Source organism: Erinaceus europaeus, chromosome 13 (assembly GCF_950295315.1).
Source record: "Erinaceus europaeus chromosome 13, mEriEur2.1, whole genome shotgun sequence".
Taxonomy (NCBI): Eukaryota; Metazoa; Chordata; class Mammalia; order Eulipotyphla; family Erinaceidae; genus Erinaceus; species Erinaceus europaeus.
The window spans coordinates 50,854,116-50,872,852 of record NC_080174.1 but is presented as its reverse complement, the minus strand read 5'-3'; the positions used below and the strand labels follow the sequence as shown (position 1 = coordinate 50,872,852).

General features: G+C 45.3%; 1 protein-coding gene across 3 annotated transcripts in view; it reads right to left on the bottom strand.

Annotated features, from left to right (window-relative positions):
• The window catches only part of C13H1orf94 (chromosome 13 C1orf94 homolog), a 50,053-nt gene that overhangs the window by 14,705 nt on the left and 16,611 nt on the right, over positions 1 to 18,737 (bottom strand). For all 3 annotated transcript variants that reach the window (XM_016188219.2, XM_060205838.1, XM_007523236.3), the window contains 3 exons: positions 13,089 to 13,780; positions 8,959 to 9,219; positions 5,259 to 5,434 (listed from right to left, as the gene is read on the bottom strand). In XM_016188219.2, the coding sequence (XP_016043705.2) occupies positions 5,259 to 5,434; positions 8,959 to 9,219; positions 13,089 to 13,780 (1,129 nt within the window). The remainder of the gene's footprint in view (positions 1 to 5,258; positions 5,435 to 8,958; positions 9,220 to 13,088; positions 13,781 to 18,737) is intronic.

Here is an 18,737-nt window from a genome sequence, read left to right as displayed (position 1 = left end):
CTATCCAACAACAACATCAATAACAACAACAATAAAAAACTACAACAATAAAACAACAAGGGCAACAAAAGAGAATAAATATATATTTATTTTTTTTAAAAAAAAAAGCCTGGAATCCTTCACAGTCTGGAAGGTATCTCCAGCTCTCCCAGTGCCCAACCTCCTGGGGCTGTGGAGATAATCATCCTCTTCCTGCCCCTCCTTGCTTTCAGCTCCCAGGCAGAAACTTGATACTTGACCCTGGCCCAGTCCACCCCCTTTTTCTGAAACAACAAATCTGCTCCAGTTCCTCTAAACCCTGTAACTCAGGGCTAACCCACTCACCACCATGACTACAGCCAGGTCCCTGCAGCTTCAGATATGGCCTGAGCCTGGATGAGAAGTTGGACAGATGAGGCTGCCCTGGCCTGTTCCCTCAGCAAGTTCCAAGGCCAGGTTCTGACTGTCCTTCCCCTGTTTTGCTCCTTCCCATTAGTACTTAGCTCTGTTTTCCACATTCACACCCCCACTGCCCAAAGGCTGTCACCTTCCCAGCTCTGCCCAGGCTTGGCTACCCCTTGGATCTGGGGAAGAAAAACATTGGCCTGTCCCTGCTCATTCCTATGGCAGGATTTTCAGAGCTGATGCGACATCAGTATGAGCAGCTGCTGGCTATGATAACATCACCCCAGAATTCATTCTTAACCTGGGTCCCGCGGCAAAGAAGTGGCTCGCTTCATTCTGTCCCATATCTTGGAATCTGAGTCTATGCCCAAAGTTTGGCGTCGTGCAAAGATTATAGCGGTTTTGAAACCAAAGAAAGACCCAACACTGGCGGCCAGCTATAGACCAATTTCTCTCCTCTCCGTGTGTTACAAACTCCTTGAGAGGCTGCTTCTGTCACGTATTTCTCATCTTACAGAGAAATTCCTATCACCCGCCCAAGCTGGTTTCCGCCCAGGAAGATCTACCTGCGAACAAGCCCTGGCCCTCTCAACTTACATTGAAAATGGATTCCAGAAGAATTTAAAGACGGGTGCTGTCTTTGTTGATCTCACAGCAGCCTATGACACGGTCTGGCACTGTGGTCTCCTAGTCAAGATCTCAAGATGCCTGCCTCCATGGGTGGCCAACACTATATCGTTTCTTCTCCAAAACAGAAGATTCCGGGTGCATCTGGGTGACAAGTCTAGCAGATGGAGACTTGTCTCAAGTGGTCTCCCCCAGGGCTCTGTTCTGGCTCCTACACTATTTAATATTTACATCAATGACCTTCCAGAAACTTCTTCAAGGAAGTTCATCTACGCCGATGACATCTGATGTGCAACTCAGGCATCCAAGTTCGACATCCTCGAGGAAACACTCGAGAAAGACATGTCTCTGATATCTGACTACTGTAAAAAATGGCGACTAATCCCTAGCACTGCAAAAACGGTATCATCTGTTTTCCATCTACACCATGCCTCGGCCTCACGTGAGCTTAATGTGCAGCTTGGCGATATGAGAATCTGGCATGCAGCCCAGCCAGTCTATCTTGGCGTTACTCTCGATCGCACTCTGTCATTTCACAAACATCTCATAAAAACTGCAGCAAAGGTGGGCGCGAGGAATAATATCATTGCAAGACTGGCCAGCTCCTCATGGGGTGCGAGCGCTTCCACACTACGATCATCATCTCTGGCATTATGCTATTCCACTGCAGAATACTGTGCCCCAGTATGGTTCCGTAGCCCCCATGTCCACTTGGTCGATTCCAAATTATATTCCTCCATGAGGATAATTTCTGGAACCATCCGTTCCACCCCGGTTCCATGGCTGCTAGTTCTTAGCAACATCACCCCGCCAGATACTCGTCGGGATGCAGCATCATCTAAGTTCATTTCCCACGTCTACGCTCGACCAGACCTGCCAATATACGCGGATATCTTCGCCCACCCTGTCCAACACTTGACGTCTCGTCACCCAATCTGGTCCCCTATGCCTACACTGAACTTCTCTGTTCCAGTCTCTTGGAAACAGAATTGGCAGTCAGCTGAGGTAAAGAACAAACACCTCATCACAGACCCCTGCAAGCGTCAACCCGGCTTTGACCTGGCACGCTATGATTGGGCCCTCCTCAATCGCTATGGAACAGGCCATGGCAGGTGCGCCGCTATGTTCCATCGCTGGGGAGCCAGAGACGACCCGAACTGCCCCTGCGGCTACAGACAGACTATGACCCACATAGTCAACGACTGCCACCTCTCCAGATTCAAAGGAGGTCTCGAAACTTTACATCAGGCTCAACCTGACGCTGTTGACTGGCTACGGAAGAAGGGCAAACGCTAGAAGAAGAAGTATGAGCAGCACCTCCTGACTTGAAGGGCATTTCTAGCTGTTGGAATTGCAATTCTGTAAAATAACAAGCAGAAGGTAAACATTCACTCTTCTTTGCTGGAGGCCTAGGCCTTTCCCTATGAACCCTCCCTCCCTAATTGGGAGCAGCATTCCTTTGGGCCAAGTAACCCAGGAGCCTCTGGAGTTCCTCACTGCTGGGTCTGTCTCAGTTTTCCACATTTCTGCTGCCCTCTATAGCAGAGCTCTGCGCAAACTGGATCTGAGACCTCATCTTTATTCCTACTGCCAAGTAGGAAAAGTGACAGAGTAGACTGCTCCATGCTTCTCCTATCTCCTCGAGGTCTGCAGGGTCTACCTGACCCTGTCTCCTAGGAAGATCGGTGCTGAATAATAATACCAACATCTGTGTCATACTCTACAGTTCACAAAGCCCTTTTCCATCCATGGACTCCATTAACCTCATAACTGCATTAGATATAAGATACTATTGTGATACTGTAAGCCCATCCTCTGTCTCTCTGCCTCCCCCTCTCTTTCTTGCTTTATTTATTTTACTTAATTTTATTTTTATTTTTCTTATATTTGATAGGACAGAGAGAAATTAAGAGGAGAGGGAGAGAGAGAGAGAGACACCTACAGTCCTGCTTCACTGTTCATGAAGCCTCCCCCTGCGTGTGAAGAGTGGGGGCTTGAACCCAGGTCCTTAAACATGGTAACGTGTGCACAATCAAGTGAACCATCACCTGCCCCCCCTTTTTAAATTTTTACTTATTTATTTTGAATCATTTTACTGGGGACAGCGGTTAATGGTTTACAGCACAGTTTTTGACACATAGGTTTTGTGAGCCCATTTCACCATTGAGAAAGAAAGGTCCCTCACACAGCATTTGTCCATCTTGACCAAGACCACACAGTCTGAAAGTGAATTCCTTTACGACCAAGTCTACTGACTCCAAAATCTGCTTCTTTCTATTAAATCATCCATCTTAGAGCTAGATGACATCATGAAATCACAAGGAAGGCAGGAACAGAGAAGTTATCCTGTTTCCTCTTATTACCTGCAAGAACTTCAGAAGGGCATGTTAAGCCCTAAACTACCTGCTGGGGCTCAGGATGAACACATTGTCAATCATGGCCCTCAACCATTCCTGGCCAGAGAACCTCAGAATCAGACCTGTAGTGCAAACACAGGCAACTCTGAAGACAAAAGATCTTCATGTTAAAAAAAAAAATGAGTCCATATCTTGCCCACTCCAAAATCTCAAGTCTGGAGAAATTAACATAGCTAAGAGATATTCTCCCCCTGATTACTAATTAGTTTGACAAGGGAGTGTTTAGAGTTGAACACTTCCCCTTCCCAGGTGGCGTGCACACATTGTTGGTCTTGCTTCGCACTCTCCCAGCTGCTCCCAGTCTTTTTTTTTTTTTTTTTAATCTCTCACCTAGCCCAATGCCTGGCTATAGTCAGTTTTAATTACTTAAATGAATGAGTAAATAAAGTAAGCAAACCAACTAAGCAGTGGATGAATAAGTGAGTAGTTAGTGAATGAGCAAAAACCAAAATGCAAGGTTAGAGGACTATCAGTGAAAGGTGAAGAGGGTACTTCTCTGGAGGCCTGGGTAAGGACAACATACTGTTGACTTAGAACTGAGGACCTTCAGAGTCCCTTGGGTCAGGCTTCACAGCACCCTAGCTCACTTCAAGGGTAAGAGTTTCTGTCCCAGGTGAGAAGAGGATGGACACCTGTTCTCTTTAGGAAACAAACAAGGCTTGAAAACACAACTTGGATAATAGAAGAGAGACTGCTCAGCATTAGCTCTTGTGTAAGATTTGTTCTTTAACTGGAGTGGAGAAAAGCAGCTTCTTTTCAGAACATCTAAGGAGAAGGTTTCCTGCCCTGTTGTAAAGGAGAGAGTGACACAGAGACTCAAGGGGCACTGAGAGAGAACCAGATGATTTCCAAGACGATGTCCTTTTTTTTTTTTTTTCATTCCACTCCCCAGGCTTTTCTAGACCAAGTTGGAGCAGGACATTCCCAAGAATTTGAACCCACAAATTTGTGTGTGTTCACTACCTCCCCAGAAGCCTACCTACAATTCTAGACAGGACCCACCCAGGAAGGGAACAGAAGACAGGAACATTTCCTGGAGCATGTTTCCTGGATAAACCGAGCAGAATCCTAAAGAGACTATTAAAACTATTGGATTGAAGTAAGTTTTAAACCAAAATGGACATTTATTTGATTTCTTCCTCCTTCTACCCACTGGGCAGCCACCCTTATTGGATATTAAGTTCAACAGACAAAATAAAGAAACTACATTTTCCCTGCATAAATAAGTTCTGGGAGTAAAATTTCCAGCCCTGCTACAAGTGTCTCATCATCACTTCAGATCTGGTCACCAAGACCCTTTTAGCTACGACCTCAAGACTAAGAATGTGCTCAGCTGCGACTCACTACCACTACGACTGCTGGGTATAATTGAAAAAAGTGATGGTATAATTTGCTGTGCAAACTAGGGCAGTCGAGAATGACAGGCAGTGCTCTAAGTTGTTATGCTGGGACAAAAGACTGCAATTAGGACTATCCCAACTATTCTAGAATGCATGTCACCCTTCCATAAAGGAAGTCACAAGAAGTGGATAGAAAGCTAGAACTATGCCAGCATCCTATCCTGGGAGACCGAGCACTTAACCAGCTGAACTGAGCAAGGCAGTTCTGGAACAGAGAGCACAGAGTGAACTGGAATTCAGATAACAGGAAATCAAAATCTATGCAAACACACAAGTACGCAGGCATGCACATGCACAGTTGTGTGTATGTAGCAAGTGCTCAGTCTGATATGGCCCCAGTGAAGAGAAGAATTAACCAGTGAGTCTTTGCAAGCCATGCCTTTTCAGTGACCAGAATCTTGCGGAGTCTGGCCAGCAGCCATTCACTCACCTGATACTGTGGAAATGTGGAGTGATTTGTGAACACAGCTGGAGGCGGGTAGTTGAGGTTGAGCCATAGCGGCTGGTTCAGGGTTGCCGAGGTCAAGGCGGTTGCAAAGCGTGGGGTGAAAACGTTTCCTGTGTACTTGAGGTTGTTCTTGTCTGTAGTCGTCACAGGTGGATTAACTGTGAGTCACAGGAGAGAGGGTGAGAAAAGGGAAAGCTTAAGCTGCTTTCAGAATCATAACTGGACCCATAACCGAGGATCCCGGTTCAAGCCCCCAGTCCCCTCCTGAAGGGGAGGGAGGGAAGCTTTATGAACGGTGGAGCAGGTCTACATGTGTCTACCTCTTTGTTCCCTCTTTGCTCCCTCTTTGCTCTTAATTTCTATCTCTATTCAAAAAAATTAAGGGGGTGGGCCAGGGGAGGCTGCGAGCAGTGGTAGATTCATCATGTAGGTCCCAGGCCCCAGATACAACCCTGGTGGCAAAAAAAAAAAAAAGAAAGAAAGAAAAGAAAAAGAAAAGGAACTGACCCCAGAATTACTATTCCAGTGACTGGGTCCAATAAGCTCCCAGACAGTTCTTCCAAGTTCAGATGACTTTCCACCTAAGGAAACTTCCTTACCTCATACCTTGCCAATAAGGAAGGAGTGGAAAAATCTCAGCCTGCTCTGCCTTGGACCACCTCTCCATTAATCACTGGTCCAGGAGGCAATTTAGCATGAGATTACAGTAAAGTAGATGGCTAGGGCTAGCTCAGCTATGTACAAAATCAAGTTCTGGGACTGGAGAGAGAGTCCATGGGGAGGTTGCTCTGAGCCAGGTCTAAGCTCCAGTACCGCAAGGGAGTGCTATAGCACTAAAAGAAACTCTGGTGCTGTGATGTCTCTCTCTCTCTGCCTCTCTTTCCCTGTTTCAATTTGAATGGAAAAATTGCAGAGTAGTGAAATTATGCATGTGTATGACCTTAATTCCACACATGAAAGAAAAAAAAAGTAGTAGACTCTGGGACTAAGTGGTGACACACCCAATTGAGTGCACACATTGTCATGTGCAAGAACACCAGTCCCCACCTGCAGTGGGCAAGCTTCATAAGTGGTAAAGCAGTGCTGCAGGTGTCTCTCTTCCTCCTGCCCTTTCTAACTCCCCCCTCTCAATTTTCTCTGTTAAAAGAAAAAAGAAAGAAAGAAACAAAGAAAGGAAGGAAGGAAGGAAGGAAGGAAGGAAGGAAGAAAGAAAGAAAAAAAGAGAGAATTTAAGAAAAAGGAAGAGGAAAGAATGGTCAGAAGAAAATGTAGAGGGAGTCGGGCAGTAGAGCAGCTGGTTAAGTGCACATGGCACAAAGCACAGGGACCGGCATAAGGATCCCAGTTCAAGCCCCTGGCTCCCCACCTGTAGGGGAGTCGCTTCACATTTGGTGAAGCAGGTCTGCAGGTGTCTATCTTTCTTTTCCCCTCTCTGTCTTCCCCTCTTCTCTCCATTTCTCTCTGTCCTATCCGACAACATCATCATCAATAACTACAACAATAGAACAACAAGGAGAACAAAAGGGAATAAATAAATATTTTTTTAAGAAAAGTAGAGGTAGATTTAGGGGCCAGGCTTTGGCACAGTTGGTTAAGCACACCATTACAGTGCACAAGGACCCAGGTTCAAAGCCCCTGGTCCCCAACTACAGGGGAAAAGCTTCATGAATGGTGGTGAAACAGTGTTGCAGATGTGTCTCTGCCTCTCTCCCTATCTACTCTCCCCTCTCAATTTCTCTGTCTCTATCCAGTAATAAATAAATAAAAATAAATATTTTTCTTAAAAAAGAGTTAGATTCATTTTTTTTGGAAAGGGGATAGTATTTTTTTTATTTCTTTACTGGGGAATTAATATTTTACATTCAACAGTAAATACAATAGTTTGTACATGCATAATATTTCCCAGTTTTCCATATAACAATACAAACCCCACTAGGTCCTCTGTCATCCTTTTTGGACCTGTGTTCTCCCCTCCACCTACCCCAAAGTCTTTTACTTTGGTGCAACATGTCAGTTCCAGTTCAGGTTCTACTTGTGTTTTCTCTTCTGATCTTGTTTTTCAACTTCTGCCTGAGGGTGAGATCATCCCATATTCATCCTTCTATTTCTGACTTATTTCACTTAACATGACTTTTTCAAGCTCCATCCAAAATCAGCTGAAAATGTTGAAGTCACCATTTTTAATAGCTGAGTAGTATTCCATTGTGTATGTGGAACAATTTGCTCAGCCACTTATCTGTTATTGGACACCTGGGTTGCTTCCAGGTTTTGGCTATTATAAATTGTGCTGCTAAGAACATATGTGTACAAAGATCTTTTTGGATGGTTCCCCAGGAGAGGAGTTTCAGGGTAGGTCCATTTCTAGCCTTCTGAGATTTCTGCAGACTATTCTCCACAGAGGTTGGACCAATTGACATTCCCACCAGTAGTAAAAAAAAAAAAAAAAAAAGATTTAGATTCATTGTGCAGGCATTGGGGCCCAGGAATAACACTGGTGACAATTTTTAAAAGGTTGTATCAGAAAGCTGTGGTATATATACACAATACTACTCAGCTATTGAAAATGATGAATTGACCTTCTTCACCTCATCTTGGATGCAGCTTGAAGGAATCATGATAAGTGAAATCAGCCAGAAAGAGAAGGATGAATATGGGATGATCTCACTCATAGACAGAAATTGAGAAATAAGAATAGAAAAGGGATGCACAAATTAAAACTTAGACTGAGTTTAGTGAACTGCACCAAAGTAAAGGACTCTGGGGGGGGGGGGGGAGAACAGGACTCAGTTTCTGGTGCACAACTGTGGAGGAGAACACATATGGGAAGTTATGTTTTGCAAAAAAATGGAGAAAATTTACACATGTACCAACAACTGTATTTACTTTGGCTATAAATCGTTAATTTCCTCCAATAAAAAACTGGAAAAAAAAACAGGTTCTTTCAAGTGCTTCATAAAAATCTCATTTTAACAAATAATTGCTATGCCATTGAACCTCATTCTAATCAAATTACTACAGCAATCCCCTGAGAACATATACTTGGCAACACTGAAGATCATGGACAGGTTGTTGTTTCTATATTGGAATACATTTTTTAAGAAAAATATTTTAAATGTGATATAATTCAGTATGGCATGACCCAAAATTAGTGTGAGTGAGTGAGTGAGAGCTGGCTGAGCTGCTATTTCAGGATATGAATCCTTGATTCTCTCCTATAGCATGTCCCATGGACTTAGGGAGTCAGAGATAGAGCCTCAATTTCCCTTTATTGGCATCTTTTTGGGGAAAGGAGGTTAGACTGAAATAGCTGCAGGATGGTAAGGAAGAGAACATGGAAACAGGAACAGTCTCAGTGTAGAAGTCATCAGGTGCATGGATCTTTTTTGGCCTGGGCAATGTGAGGGAGTGTGGTATGTGCTGGGTCAGGTATCTAGTCAAAGTGACCACTCAGATGCCCACGTGGCTTCTGAAAGTCGAGAGCATTTTGGAGCGATGATATGCCCACAAAGACACACAAAGAGAAAGTTCTCCCATGTTGTGTGTTCAAAAACTGACACCCAGAGAAAGATAGTGACTTGACCATGGATGGGACAGCCATTTGATGGCAGAGGCATTCCCAGGGCCTATGAGGTTTTCTGGAAACCTTTCCCCTATGGATTTTCTCTGGGGAGGGTTAGCTTACGTTTCAGCTCCAGCCCATCCACCTCCATCTTGCTGCGAAGCTTCAGCTGCCCGCTTGGGTTCTTTGTAGCTCCAAGGAACTCATAGAACAGGTTCTTTTCAGCTGGCCATGCAGGCTTCTTGGCTGGAAGGGCCATGGACATGGAACCTGATGGGTCACTGCAACCCTCCTCACTACAAGCATCCTTTCGGCTTTGGGGCCACTGACTGAGACAGAGATTCTCACGGCCCCTGGTTAACTCCTTGCTACCAGGATTCCGTTCTAGAGAAGGAAGTAGACTTGAGTCAAGGGCTCTGGAAATCCAGGTACTAGAGGTGGGGAGCATTGTCTTGTGGGTAAGGTGGTGGGTCTTAGCGCACATAAGTCTCAGACTGCTCTGAGGGACTCGTTCTGCCAAATCCAGCCTTTGGCTCTTCCTCTCTGAAACCTTTGTTAACCACTATCCATTCTGGTTATAGCTTCTCATCCATACTTCCACCCATGCATCCATCTACCCACCCATCTACTCACCCATCCATTCATCCACCCATCAGTCCAGCTAGTCAACCAGTCAACCAGCCACCCTTACATACCTTCATTTCTTCCTTCTCTCTACCCATTCATCCTATCTTCCATGTTTCCCTCCATCAAAATTTCTTCCAATTATCTTTTGCCATTTTTATTTATTTATTTTGCCATCAGGGTTATTGATGGGACTTGGTGTCAGCACTATGAATCCACTCTTCCTAGCAGTCATATTTTTCATTTTTCCCCATCTTCTATTTTATTTGATAGGACAAAGAAAAATTGACTGAGAGTGAAAGGGATAATAGAAAGGAGAGAGAAAGATAGCCACTTACAGTACTGCTTCCCCTCTGCAGGTGAGGACTAGGGTCTTGAACCCGGGTACTTGCGTATGGTAATATGTGTGCTCAACTTCGTATGACACCAGCCACCCTCCCCCTGACTCCACTTAACTTCCTTCTTTCCTTGCCCCCCATTCTTACCCAACCCCAGCTTCTTATCTCTTCTCCTTCCCTTTTATCTTCACTCCCTTCCCTCCATAGTGGGAGACACAAGGTACGTAACTGACTTGGAGACAGTTCTTGTCCTCAGGGAGCACTTGGCTGAGTGGAAGGAGACACATTTCTATAGAACATGTGGTCTGAGCTGCAATTTTATCCCTTATCATGGACTCTCCTCTTGTTTGCTCACAGGCTATTCAGTTCACTCATCAGTGCCAGGCTCTGACCTGGGAGTGGGGACACTGTGATGAGTCAGAGCCAGACTGGGCCCTGCAGGAGCTTACAATAAGGAGGAAGACAGCAACAGACACAGAAATAGCTCCAGGACAAGGCAGATGGGGACCGTGAGGTGACAGAGGGACACAGTGGGACAAGAGGGTGGCTGAGATGACTTCTGTCTGAGAAGGTAAGAAGGCTTTCAGAAGGAAGTGGGCCTTGGTCAAGGCTTTCTATGCAGGGGAGTGAAGGAAGAGGACACTCAGGCATGAGGGTTGTGGACTGAGACAGGCAGGCATCAGAAGATGGTTAATCATTGTCTGTGGTCAATGCCAGGCTTAGGTCTCTCTCCAAAGGGAATAAACATTCCCCCCAATACATGGGCACTATTGAGGCCACTGCAGAACCCTCCACAGCAGTGGTTTTCACCTGTATTTTCTTTGTAGCAATGACAGTCTTTCTTAGAATAAACTTAAATATGGTGGAGAAATTATATGTGTGTGATGTTTTAGGGTTGTTTGTTTTTAAGACACTGTCTGATTTGACTGATGGAAGAAGAAGGTTTTCCCTCATAGTCCTCTTTTTGTTATCCCAGTCTGGAGGACCTCCAAGACTCCATGGAGTTGGCTGAAAACTGGTAGACATACAGCAGGCACCATGGGTTATTCTGGTAGTAACCAGATTGGAAGACCTATGCCCAGGTGTTACCAACTGGGAATGAATCTGATCCCACCAGCTTTTGCTATTCCTCCCCTTAGATCCTTCAGGCTAATTCTAAACAGGACTGGGCCTGCCCTTCTAGCACCAACCCAGCAAGAGAAAGAGCTCCCCTTGCCTGAGCCAATTTAGGAGAAAATGACATTTTTAGCAAAACATGTCCCTAGAGTCTCTTCCAAGAGTGTGTCTGGTTGCCGAGTTTAGTCCTCAGCCAGTGTGCTGAAAAAACAGTACCCACTAATAATAACCCTCTCCCCAGAGACCTACATACCTGCAGCCTCACACATACCTCCAGTCCATGCCTACTGCTCACTCATCTACAAAGTTCCCTCTTCCAACACTAATGTACACATACACACACACACACACACACGCACTCATGCATGCACGCACACACACACACACACACACACACACACACACACACACTGCTGCCTGCCATTTTTTTTTTATTATTGGAGGGATTAATGGCTTAGAATAAATAGAGTTGCTGAGACGTGTAAAATTTTTCAGTTTTCTGCAAAACACTCTCACCTCCAGCCTAGGTCCTCCTCCACTATCACATACCAGGAACTGAAAGTTCCCTCGATATCTCCCCCCTCACCATACACCCTGAGAGTTCTTTACTTTGGTGCAGTACACCAAACCCAGTGCAAGTTTTATTTTGTGTTTCCTCTTTCTGTTCTTATCTGCCGTTCTTTGACTCACTCACATATACATCACTATACACAAGGACATACACTAAGTCTTCATTTTCTCTAATACACTCACACCCATAAAGCTCCTTTGTCCCAAACATTTTTGAATGTAGACACACACAATGATGGGGAGTGTAGTAGAGGTAGGACCCTTTCAATGCAGTAGCTGCATCTATCAGAGAGCCATCCAGCCAACCTTCTTTGAGAAGGAAGAGGGAGGGAAAGTCCCTCTATCTACAGGCAGGACTGACCTCTCACACATAAAAGCCATTGTCCCCAAAGAATCCTCTGCATCCAACTTTATTACTGTCCATGCCTTTGATTCTTTGACCTTTTTATAATGTCCAAAAACATAGAATGTTTTCTAGGATGACCTTGTTCCTATTTTTTAGGGAGATGGATTTGGGCATCTCCTTATCTGTGCATTGCCTAGTTATCCATCCATGCTCACAGACTGGGAGTCACTTCTTTTGCTTGACATGAGTATGATCTATTCTCCTAGTTACTGATGACTGAAGCAAATGCCACTGTCATCAGTCCATCTTCTTGGAACAATCCAGTCTTAGTGACTGCATCACAACAGTCACAGACATAGAACCTGGGAGTGAGGTAGGAAGGAGAACTTGGCAAATGACTGCATTCCCTGGGAAGAATATAGTTCAGGAATGGGAATACATTTTGCTAGAGTGTTGAGGTTCCAGGAAACAAACCTAGGACTGCTCCTAAACATTTTATATATCCACACTCCTGCCCCAGAAAGAGATTCAGGATTTATGGTCAGAGGAGGTACTTCCATGGGAAACCAAATGATCCCACCTGCCCATCAAAATTTCTCTCTTAGCCAGTTTCATATCCCCCTGATGCAGGTGCATCCTGGACTCAGCTGGGGTAAATTCTTCCTTTAATGTACTCTGAATATCTGGCGGGTTAAAAAAAAAAGAGTCTGGTAGCAGATGTACCTATCAGACTTCTCAAAGCACACTGGCTTCAGGGCCACTGTGACTGTTTACACAGAGGTCTGAAGAAGCTAAAAACAACTGTATTCCGGGCTCGGTGGTAGCACAGCGGGTTAAGCGCACATGGCGCGAAGTGCAAGGACTGGCGTAAGGATCCCAGTTCGAGCCCCGGCTCCCCACCTGTAGGGAGGTCGCTTTACAAGCAGTGAAGCAGGTCTACAGGGGTCTATCTTTCTCTCCCCCTCTCTGTCTTCCCCTCCTCTCTCGACTTCTCTGTCCTATCCAACAGCAACGATAAACAACAATGACAACAAAAGGGGGAATAATAGCCTCCAGGATCAGTGGATTTGTAGTGCAGGCACAGAGCCCCAGTGATAAACCTGGATGCAGAAAAAAAAAAAAAACTACTTTTCAAAGAGCCCCACCGTGCTATGCTACTCTGCACAAAGCTACTGTATGCTCCTGGTAGCACCTGGTCTGCTTTCTAGTGAGCTATTCCTTCCTACAAGCTCACTTGCTCTACTCCCAAGCCCACTCACCCATCAAGTGCTGCCCTTCCATGGTGAGAGCAACCTCAGGCTTGGAGCAGATCTTGGCAAATACTGGAAGCTGCTTCTTCTGAGCAGGGAGCTCTAGGAGCTTGTCTGGGGGCGTGTGAGGAGGTGCAGGTGGCAGCAACAAGAAAGGGCCCAGCCCTGTGGGCTCCCTGGGCCCGGGGCCACTGAACATACTGTTCTGCAGGAAGTTCTTGATGACTCTTGTCTCTTCCAGAACCATCTTATTGTCCGGGGGTTTAGATGTTTCTGTAGGCTTCAGTGGGAACTGAGCCAAGAGCTTGCTGATCTCTGAGTTAGAGGCACCCAGGATGTGACTCCCGTCTTCTGTCCCCTTGGCATTCTTGACCTTGGCAGCACGCAAGATGCCCGTGACAGTAGACATGGTAGAATCACAGTCCTGATGGCTGCCAATATGGGACAAGGCCGTCACCTTTGACTCCAGAAGTTTGTCACTGGCAACGAGGGAAGCTCCTGTGTGCTCAGCACTGCCTGACACCAGAGGAGGCACAAACAGGCAGGAGGCAGACTGCCTGGGCCCCTTGGAACAATGTCCAGGTGCCTCCAAAGCTCCAGGGCTCTCCGTGACTAAGATGACATGCTCTTTGGTGAGACTCAAGAACTCCTGCTCCACCAACAGGGAGATCTCATCTTTGCAGCTGCCGAACTCCAGAGCTCTGCAAACAGGTTAGACAGACAGACAGACAGACAAACAGATGGCTTTAATGCCAGACCTCTGTGTAGGGGGTTCTATAGTAGGGCACAAGCCCCAAAGAAGGGGACTAGAGAGAACACATTTTCAGGTGAAAGAAATTATTGATTCCTCAAAAGGAAAAACAGTGTACTTCTACGAGGCTTCTGTGCCATACTCAGGCACAGTGTCAAGAGCACAGCTCTGGAAATTGGGGTGCAGGGGTTCTTTTCTGATAACATATCTTTCTAAGTGAGTCAAGCTTTGATTTAGTCCAGTCTCCCTGTTAAGTCCTGCCCAGGACCTGACACAACAAAAGGCCAGCAATAAAGACGTAAGGAAGGAGCCAGCAGTTATGCATGAAGAGTCCAGGATGCTGAGGCAAGTCCTAGGCAGCCCCCCAGATCACCCCCACCATACACTACAACTAGAGTGACAGAGTGAGAGAAAGAACTAGAGAGGGACAACCAGAGTCTACATGCTGGCTCAAGCCCTCCCCCACTGCACGCTCCAGACAGTTTGCTGGGCATCTCTGTACGCACCTGGTTGACAGGAATATTACAAAGGCACTGAGCTCTCTGACAGTGTCTGGCACAGAGCAAAGGTGATACAAGTGTCAGCTAGCACATCTGCTCCCATGTCAGCCTGGCAGGGTCTGCAGAGCCTGGATTCCACCCTGAAGTCCTGCAGATACCTGTATCTACACTGCTCAGCATGTTCCTCTGACCAGACCAGAACTTGTCACCTAGGCTGGGTCCCCTTCCCTGGGAGCACCAGCACTTGGTTCCTCCTCCCCATAGCTAGACAGAACTGACAAATAAGCCCTGTTCTCACTGTCCTGTCTCCCAAAACCATCAAAATAAAGAGGTTGAGAATCATGGTCCCAAGGAAACAGGTGAGTCTCTGGTGACAGAAACCAGACATCTGAAGGACTATTTTCTGCCTCTCCCCTCAAAATAATTTGCAGTGCATGCTGTATGCCAGTAAATGTTCTGAATCAGAAAGACTTAGGACAATTATGCTAATTTTTTTAAATTGTGATAATGGTACTTTGGTTATACTTAAACAAGTAAAAAGAGTCCTTATCTTTTTAGATGCAAACTAAAGTGTTTACAGATTACACCATGAGTAGAATTAGTTTTCAACTTAATCCAGTGGGGGGGGTGGTGGAGGAGATGAAACATGACCAACCTTGTACACTTACCCAAAAGACATGAAAACACTTATTCACAGGGACTTGTGCACCCATGTCTCTAGCTACATTACTTACAATAGCCAGAATATGGAAGCAACCTAAATGTTCATGAGCAGATAACTGGATAAAGAAATTATAGATTATACTACAGAGTACTACTCTGTAATTAAAAAAAAAAAAAGATATTGCAACCTTCAGGAGAAAACAGATGGAACTGAAGGTGATTATGCTTAGTAAGATAAGTAAGGAGGTAAAATATATCTATTAGGATGATTTTGTTCAAACATGGAATATAGAGACCTAACACACATCAACTTGGAAATAAAAAGCAATAGTGTCTGATCTGTCTCTAAGACTTTGTGAGACTGACAGTGGTTATCAAAGGCTAAGGTGACCAAACTTTGGTAGTGAGTGTGGTATGGAACTATATGCCCTTGTTTTCTTACAATCTTGCAAATAACTATTATATCACTGACTTGAATGAAAAGAAGAAAAAAAGGAAGGAAGGAAGGAAGGAAGGAAGGAAGGAAGGAAGGAAGGAAGGAAAAGAGAAAGAAAACATAAAGAGAAAAAGAAAGAAAGAAAGAAAGAAAGAAAGAAAGAAAGAAAGAAAGAAAGAAAGAAAGAAAGAGAAAGAAAGAAGGAAAAGTTTGGCTCTGTGTTTATCAATGCAGTGCCAGATGATGAGTTCACAGTTTCACCAAACACAACTTCTCTGCTTTTGTTTGGTTTTGTAATTAAATAAAAATGCCACACACTAGATCTTTTAAAGTCCCAAATTCAAAGACTCAGAGGGTGTCAGATCCCTCTACCAAAAATTAACCCCAGTGGGGGTCTATTCCTTCTCTGTCCCCAAAAGGACATTCATGCCTTCACTCAAGGAAGCCAGGCTACTGGAGAGAATCCAGCAAGAACTCATACTCCCCACATCCCTTGAGGCATGTAACAGTGACTCAGTGGGTCTCTTAGGAAGCTGGTACTCCAATACGGGGCAGCATAGGACCAACAACAGATGGACCCTAAGGATCTTCCATGTGGCCGAAAAGGTGACCAAACCATCCAGCTATCCCTGGGGTAGCCTCTTAAGAAGTCCCCTTGCTATTTTTTTAAAGATATTTCCAGTTTTATTTTTATTGTTTATTTATTTTTTGGATAGAAACAGAGAAAGCAAGGAGGAACGGAGAGAGAGAGAACTGCCGCACCACTTCACCACTTGTGAATCTTACTCCCTACAGATGGAGATCAGGGGCTTGAACCTAGATCCTTGCACATGGTAGCATGGGTGCTCAACCTGGTGCACCTCCACCAGGACCCCCTCCTCTTGCTTTTGTTGGGAATTTTCTAAAGGTCAGACAAAAAAATCCATGTATATGCTCACATTAAATTCTCAGTAGATAGCATCATCCCCACCATACAAATGGGAAAAACAATCCTTAAGGAGGTGAAGGCCCTTGTCACCAAGAAAATAAAGAAGTTGGTGCCTTCCCTGACTCCTCCCACTGCCTCTGACTTCCTTTCCCAGGGATTGTTATCCAGAGACTACTACCTGCTCAGTGCCTGGGCTTTGCTCCCTAATCTGACTGCAGTCAGCACCATTCCATCTCTGCAGTCTGGGAGCATCATCAAGGTGGCTCCAGAGCCTGACATCCAGGAGCTGTCTCTGACAGATCCATGTCAGCTCTGTGTCTAAGAACTCGCCCTCTGAAGCATCCACTGATTTGCAGGTAGACAAGTTGGACAAGAGAGAGTCCATGGCCGAATGCTGGATATACTTTTGGAAATCTTTTTCCCAGCCTGACAGTAATCTATACTTTGGAGGACTAAAGACATCAATCCAGTCACTATCATCCCATCTCCACTTCTCCAAGACAGCCTTTAGCAAGCACCTCATTGCATTCAAGATTCAGCAGACAGGCACATCCAGGGTCTCCCCCACCTCCCCTTCCCCACAAGATTCAGGTATTCTTATTTGTTCTAGAAGACAGCATGCCTACAGAGGTAGGACATCCTCAGAAGTGAGAGCAAATCATTGCCTCCATTTAAGCCCTCATGTAGATTCTCACAGAGGATAAAGTCCAAACACCTTTCTGACCCCCACCCCCACCACACACAGAGAGACAGCATGAAACAAAGTGGCTATCTCACCCCCTCACATGTGGATTCCCTTTTTTTTCCAGAAATTCTGGTTTTGTGAATATTTCTTGCTATGACACCTTGATTCCTGTCCCAGGCAATATCCTCCATATGAGGCAGGAATTACATCTTGTTCACTACAGAGACTCTGGGGCATAGAGCAGTATTTGGTGTATAGTTATAGCTCAGTAAGTACTTTTTGAATCCAAAAATAAGCCAGCTCACTTGCCTTGACCTTTGTCCATCTCTTGAAGTTATTGAAGTCAAGGGACCTGTTGCTAGAGAAAACCTCACTTCTGCTATTCTAAACCTGTCTGTTTTTTCTTCCACTTTCTGGCCTCCCTTTTCCCTTCACACCTCATCTCTTGCCTAACACTTGTGAGACACAAGTCTTTCTGCTTGGCCCAGGCCTAAGAACTCCCAGCCTCTACAAGTCAGTTCAGTTCCATGGGAGTTCCATACAGAACTCACCAGGCACTAAGCAGCCACCTTGGGGCTCCTGGGAAGATTTCTATCCATGACTTTGCTGGGCTCAGCATCAAGGCTGTTCATCTGCATTTCCTAGAATCTATCTTATTTTTGCTCTTCCTAAGAAGTTTTGCTGATCCTGGAACCTCTCCCATGCTATTTGCTCTCTCTTCTAAGTTGGTAAAAACCATGAAATTTACCACTGACTCAATCACAGTGAATCTCTGAGGGAGGTTAACCCAGCTTCAGGGCTCTTTCAAAGGAAGCAAGTCAGAATTGGTGCTGTGTTTCCAGCTGCTGCCTCCACCTCAGCTTTGCCCACCTCCAGAAATGATAGGTGTCTGATGGCATCTCCATACTCAGATGCTGTGCATTATTTCTGCATTTCCAGCATACAGAGTCATGTAAGAATAAAGGCTATTGACTGGCTGGCACCCCTTCCCAGAATAATGACTAAGCAAGCATGCTGTTCACTCCCCAACAGCAGTTCTGTGTATATGATAACACAGAGCAAAGATGAAAACTGCTATTCATCTGAGCCAAACAACAGAAAAATGCAAGCAGAAAATTGTTAGTGCTAGGAGAGGATACCAAAACAAATATTTCTTCCCATTATGGCATTTCAGACCAATGACAAACATAATACCCAGGCCTGGTGCCCAAGAGCATGACTGATTCAGGAGTGAAACAAGTGGAGGGCTCTAGACTCCCTCACTGACCATGTGTGAGTGGTTGTCTGCCCACAGACTGCTCCTGTGGCTGTGAGAGAGATGCCAACTCTTATATGCACCTGCATGAATGGAGCAGCAGAGTTCGATGACTGAAAGGAAGCAGAGATAAGATGGGTACAACTCGGCAGAACATCCAGAAGTGGAGCTACGGAGCAGCAGCAGCTGTTTCTCTCCTCTCCTCTCCTGGGTCAACTAGGAATACCAAAGGAGACCACCTGGAACCACAACAATACAGGACTAGAATGACTTCAGGAACCCACCAAATCACTGGTGAGTACAAACACGTGTGGCTTGTGGACAGAGAGGAGCCTAGGGAGAGATTAAGTGGCTGGTAACAGTCAGGCAGTTTACCAGTTGAGACACCACCTCAAGTCTGTTTCACCAATAAAAAGACAGCTGAAGGGAGGAGAGGACTC